Here is a 6490-nt window from a genome sequence, read left to right as displayed (position 1 = left end):
TCGTTTTCACCCAGAGCATTCCCTGTAATACCTCATTGCAACCGTTGTTTTTGTTTAACTCTACTACACAGGAATGCTTCTCATCCCCCAATACCTCGTTAACAGCTATTCGACTTCCAGATACAACTATTTAGCTGTTTGGTTCTAAATAAAATCTACAAACCGATTCAAGCCAAACAGCACCAAAAGGTCTGCTCCAGAAGTGTCTTGATTTTAGGCAGCTGTCCATTTCTACCACCGGCCGAAGGTGCTTTTGGGGTAGATCTGTCTCCTCCAACTGTAGATGCCCATCCAAGGGCAAGAACAGGTAAAACAAGCAAGCAAGAGAACAAAACGGACGAAGCACGCACTGTGCGGGCGCTTTACGAGCGTGGCCTGCCAGCATCCCCACATTCTGAGGTCTCCCCTTCTACTGCGCACACAACCCGAAGCAAGCACCCTCCTCGCCCTTCACGCTTCCCGTCCTCCTGTTGCCGCTGCCAACAAGGAAACCTCGAACCCAGGACGACAAAGCTGAGCAGCGGCCGCCCCCATCCAGACTTCAGTCCCGTCCCGCCCGCCGCGCCATGGGTACCTTAACGGAGTCCTTGCCGGCGTCCGTGTCCACCTCCACGCCCTCGTAGACTACGCCCTGGGGCTCCTTCTCGCCAAGGTGCAGCATCTTCTTCAGGCTGCGCTTCACTGACCCCATCCCGGACGCCAGCTGGTGCAGCTGCTCCCCGCGGGCGCCGGCACCAGGTGCGAGAGGGCGCGTGAGCCGCCGGCACCCGGCCAAAGGGCGGCGAGGCGGCCGGGAGGCGGCGGCTGGCTGCTCACCCGGCCCGCGGCTCCGCGCCTGGGGGGCTCCGCGCCTGGGGCCCCGAGCTCCCTGCACCCTGGAGTCCTCGGGCTGCGGAAAGCTCCCTCTGCGAAAAGCCAAGAGAACTTCTGGAGGGAGTTCTGCGGCCCAGGGTACTTATAGCGCAGACGCCAGGCGGGGCGCAGGGAGGAGGCAGGGACGCAGACCTCCCGTCCGGGAAGGACAAGGTGGCCGCGCTGCGTCTGCCCAGGACTCGCCCCTAATAGGCAGAAAGCACGACTTACCTGTCCCTCCTGCCTGTCTCCAGCACACCATTTCGCGTTAAGTGTGCTAGGTCCAGGTGGAATCCAGCGAATCTGTTAAAAAGAGTCCTCTCCCTCTCCCCCGGGCCACCTCCCACCTCCAGTCTGCAGTCCCCAACTGTAGAGTGAGTGTGTGTGTGTGTGTGTGTGTGTGTGTGTGTGTGTGTGTGTTAAGGAGCGAGAGAATTAATAACTGGGTACATTCGGAAGGTACTTTCGTTTTGGGGTCTTCCCTCATTAAAATCCCCCTGGGTTTCCTGTGTTCAGCTCCTCCTGGAAGCCATTTGATGTGGAAATAAGATGTTTAGAAAAACTTCTCTTTCCAGGCGCTTAGAAAAAGGACTAAATTGTAGCACTAATCTGAGGGACTAGATCAAGTACCTTTGCACTTGAGGACCCATTTCCTGTGGATAACGTTGTTAGGTGCCATTGGATGGGTTCCGACTCCTAGCAACCCTGTGTTCAACAGAATGAAAACACTGCCCGGTCCTGCACCATCCTCACAACCGTTATGTCTGAGCCCGTTGTTGCAGCCTCTGTATCAGTCCATCTGGATGAGGGTTTTCCTCTTTTTCACTGACCCTCAGCTTTACAGAGATGATGTCCTGCTCCAGGTACCAGTCCCTCCTGAAAATAACCCTCCTTGTTGCTTGGTGTTTAAGAATGAGTACAAAAAATGACAGTTAGACCCAAGCCATTTTTGACTGGTGTAAGCTTGTTTATCCTCAGCTTTGTTTGAAGGGCTTATTATCTTCATGGACCTGCACGGAATTAGTCAACCATATAGGTGTAAATTTTGTAGAGTGGAATAAACAAGGTTCCCTCTCAACTGGACAGGCTAGTTTTACATTTCTGTGCATTTACCTAAAGACAAAGGAGCCTCTGAAACCGTTGCTACTATGTTTAAGCTGCAAGTTAGAAAGCAAGAACACTTCTTTTCAAGGCTGATTATACCTTGCCCAGGCCAAAACTACTCTTTAAAGCCCTTTGTTGTGGTGGGTTGCTTTCCAGCCCCTTCTGACTCATAGAGACCTTATCTACAACAAAATGAAACATTTTAGCAATATTAAGTTAGCATGTTGCAGACATTGTGTAGGGCCTTCCAACCAGAGGCTCAGCTTCCAGCACTATATCCAACAATATTCTGCTATGAACCATAGGGTTTCATTGATTAATTTTCAGAAGTAGATCTCCAGGCCTTTCTTCATAGTCTATCTTATTCTGGAAGCTCCACTGAAACCTGTCCATTATGACTGATTCTGCTGGCATTTTAAACACCAATGGTATAGCTTCCAGTATCATAGCAACATCCAGGCCTCCACAGTACAACAAACTGATGGTTTAAAGCCCTGAATTGTGTCATATTCACCTTGCGATCTGCAGTGCTTAATGCAAGACCTGCATGGATCCAGAGCCCACAAAGGGTCGAGGACGCTCAATAAACGTGTGCGCACTGCCTGACCTAGAGGCTATGGTGGGTTGGACTTAGGGATATGCAGAATAGTCATGAGGATCTGGAAACCCTGGTGGCGCAGTGGTTAAGAGCTATGGCTGCTAACCAAAAGGTCAGCAGTTTGAATGTGTGTTTCCAGTGCTCCTTGGAAACTCTATGGGGCAGTTCTACTCTGTCCTATAGGGTCACTATGAGTCGGAATTGACTCAGTGGCAATGGGTTTCATGATGACATTGAGGAGCTATGGGGAGATAGCCCAAAATCTTGCAATCAGCAGGGCAAATTGCCATCAATTCCACCCCTGGAATGTAATTCCTTGGAAGGATAGTATTGAAGTTATGCCCAGGCATTCCACTCACTAATGTGGCTTGCTGAAAGATTGGTGAAGGATACAGATGTTCAGCTTTACTGCCTGCATAGTTTTCCCACCAGCATCTATATTTAGGGAATACAGAACAGGGATCAGCTGCATGCCCTATTATTTAGTTGAACTAGGTAATGTATTTGGAAAAACCAACAAGGAAAAGAATCAGAGGGGTAGAGGAAACAGAAAACCTTTGAGACACTACTCTGCTTGGCATTTTACATACACTAGGTCCTCGTTTTAAAATGGAATGCCTTATAGGAATATTGAGACTTATTATTTGTTAGTGTGAATTACTTTGATCAATTGTTTTTCTCTTAACACTTAACTGACCAAGTACACCAAGGCAAAAAGGGAATTAAGAGGAGTCTCAAAGGGATCATTTTGGAAGCTGCGACAGAGGGCGTGTCGTGGTGGCAAATATCAGATGGCAGTGCTGGCCTTGGGAGAGAGGGGCGTCAGGACCGGGCAACTCCAGAGGTGGAAGAGGGACTAAGAGGAGGGTCGCACAAAGCCACGACCCCTCCTTTGTAATTGTGCCTGGTGTCAGCTGTCAGCACAGAATCTCTATAGAATGATACCTTCTGCGTTCTTACTGCTGCACCACATTTATACCCCCTAAAACACATATTCTTTTTAACTTGTCCTCTCCTGCTTTAATACTGAAAGCTATAGATGGCTGTTTCTGTAGATGTGAATTTTTTTCTGATTGTGAAAATAGAGTTTGATAGGTTAATTAACTTTTCATTGCATCTTTTGCTAGACTTTTTCATTTTAGGTATTTTTCAGACAGTGTCTTCCTAAGACCTCTCAGGGATTGCCATTTCTTATGAATGATTCAATTATTCCCTACCCTCAAAAACATCTCTTTTATAGATAGGCCAGGCTTCCTTTGTAAAATTAGTGCAAATCCTGGTCTCAAAATGCATAATGCAGAAGGAATAATATAGTATCTAACCATTTACATCTATCAGTATCTTATTCCCTTTGAAGTTTAATTATTGATGGGTAGTAATAAAATGTAATATTTCTTACACTAATTATATTCTCAAAAAAGGGATAATTATTAGAGAAAACAAGTCTTAATAGAAGTTTCCGGAAGCTAGTTTTTATTACCAAATTGCTTTTTGATATTACACAGGAACTTATTCAAGAAAATGGAAAGTAATAATAATAAATACAATTTTATTATTCTAACTCACAAAAAAAGACCAGATTTACCAGCCTGACAGAGACTGCAGAAACCCCCAGAGTATGGCCCCCAGACATCCTTTTAGTTCAGTAATGAGGTCACTCCCGAGGTTCACCTTTCAGCCAAAGATTAGACAGCCCCATAAAATAAAACGAGACTAATGGGGCACAACAGTCCAGGGACAAGGACTAGAAGGCAGGAGGGGACAGAAAAGCTGGTAACAGGGAAACCAAGGTCTAGAAGAGACAGTGTTGACATGTCATGGGGTTGTTAACCAATGTCATGAAACAATATGTGTACTGTTTAATGAGAAAGTATTTGTTCTGTAAACCTTCATCTAAAGTACAATAATAAAAAAAGAACCCTAATTAATTAATTAATTAATAGAATTTTATTTAAATTCTCCTGAAAATAAAAAGTTATAAACATATATCAGCACAATAACTTTTTACAAAAATTTAAATAATCAAAAATTATTTTAAATTACTTTATTTCTTAAATTAAAAAAAATTTGTTTCTGTTCATAAATTCATAACAAAAATGTTTGTTTTAAAAACTTTATTAATTGAAATATTAGCACTTCTAACCGACAGTAAACCTGTTCAGTTACCCTAACTCAAGTGCCTTAATTCAATAATATAATGAAACAAACAAACAAAACCAAAACCATTGCCCTTGAGTCAAATCTGACTCATAGTGACCCTATAGGACAGTAGAACTGCCCCATAGGGTTTCCAAGAAGCCCCTATTGTATTGAATTGCAGACCTTTTGGTTAGCAGACGTAGCGCTTAACCACTACGCCACCAGGGTTTCCATAATGAAATAGGGACTAATAAATCCACTGTGCAACAGAGAAAATTTGTATTACATCTTTTTTTAAATATATAATAAAATTCACTCCTAGTAAGTGTACAATTTGATGATCTTTTGCAAATGTATACAGTTGTGCAATGATCACCACAACCCAGTTTTAGAATATTCTAACAACCCAAAAAATCCCTGTGCCCAATGGAGGTCAAACCCTCTCCCATCCTCAGCCCTAAGCAAATGTCGGTTTCTCTCTGTCTCTATAGCTTTGCCTCTTCTAGAGATTTCAGACACGTGGAGTTATACAATATGTAATCTTTTGTGTTTGGCTTCTTTTGCTTGGCATTAGGCATTTGCGATTCATCTACTTTGTGGTGCGTATCAGTAGAATTTTTCCTCTTTGTTGCAACTACTGAGATGATCAGTTGCTTTTTGTCAGTTATTCTATTAATATACTATATTGTATTAATTTATTTTTTAATATTAAACCAAACTTTCAGGTGTTGCTGGCTTCGGTTTACTAATATTTTGTTAAAGTTATCTGTGTGTTTATTCATGAGGAATATTGGTCTGTAGTTTCCGTGTGATGTCTTTGTCTAGTCTGGTGTCAGTATAGTAGTGGTTTCACCAATCAAGTTGAGAAATGTTCCCTTCTATTAGATGAAGAAGTTTGTATAGGATTGGTATTATATATTTCTAAGATGTTTGATAATTTGCAGCCCTCTGAGCCTGGGCTTCCTGGAAAGATATTTAATTACTAATTCAATTTCCTTAATCTTTTATAGGTATGTTTTGATTTTAAATGTTTGCTTAAGTAATTTTAGTAATTTATGTCAGAAAATCTTCAATTTAATCTAAGTTGTCTATTTTTTGATGTTGAATTGCTTATAAAATTCCCTGACAATCCTTTTAATTCGTGTAGGGTCTGTAATGATGTCCCCTCTTTCATTACTGATTTTGGTAATTTGTGTCTTCTTACTTTTCAAACTACTGATTATCAGTTTTGTTGCTCTTTCAAAGAAACAAGTTTTGATTTTATTAATTTTTTCCCATTGTTTCTACTTTCTTTTCATTGTTTTCAGTATTTTTCCCTCTCTGGTTCTTATTTCTTTCTTTCTATTTACTTTGCGTTTGATGTGCACTTGTTTTACTACATCCTTGAGGTGGAAGCTTAGGTTATTGATTTAAGACCTTTCTTTTAATATCATCATTAAATCTATAAGATGCTTTCTAAGCACTGCTTTAGCTGCATCCCATGAATTTTGGTATGTTGTATTCTCTCTTGTGATTTCTTCTTTGACTCAAAGTTATTTTTTAAAGTGTATTGTTCAATTTCCAAATATGTGAGAGTTCCCTAAACTTCTTTCTTTTTTGTTGATTTTTTGGATATTATACTCGGTATGATTTTAATCAGTCTAAATTTAAATGTAGACTTACTAAACTTGTTTCATGGCCTAGCATATGATCTATCCTGGAGATTGTTCCATATACACTTGAAAAGAATATATACTCTTCTATTGTTTGGTGGAGTTTCTAAATATGTTAGGTCAAGCTGGTTAATAGTGTTCAAGT

At 41.7% G+C, this 6490-nt stretch overlaps 1 protein-coding gene across 1 annotated transcript in view; it reads right to left on the bottom strand.

Moving 5' to 3' along the window:
* TRPA1 (transient receptor potential cation channel subfamily A member 1) overlaps positions 1-1114 on the bottom strand; it is a 71928-nt gene extending 70814 nt beyond the window's left edge. Inside the window, exons 1-2 of the mRNA XM_012554434.2 lie at positions 1084-1114; positions 575-927 (exon numbers count right to left, since the gene is read on the bottom strand). Of these exons, the coding sequence (XP_012409888.2) occupies positions 575-927; positions 1084-1114 (384 nt within the window). The remainder of the gene's footprint in view (positions 1-574; positions 928-1083) is intronic.
* Between the last annotated feature and the right edge of the window lie 5376 nt (positions 1115-6490).

The sequence above is a fragment of the Trichechus manatus genome, unplaced genomic scaffold, assembly GCF_000243295.1.
Source record: "Trichechus manatus latirostris isolate Lorelei unplaced genomic scaffold, TriManLat1.0 scaffold00018, whole genome shotgun sequence".
NCBI classification, from domain to species: Eukaryota; Metazoa; Chordata; class Mammalia; order Sirenia; family Trichechidae; genus Trichechus; species Trichechus manatus.
Note: the sequence above shows the minus strand (reverse complement) of the source record. Positions and strands in the feature narration are given on the sequence as shown.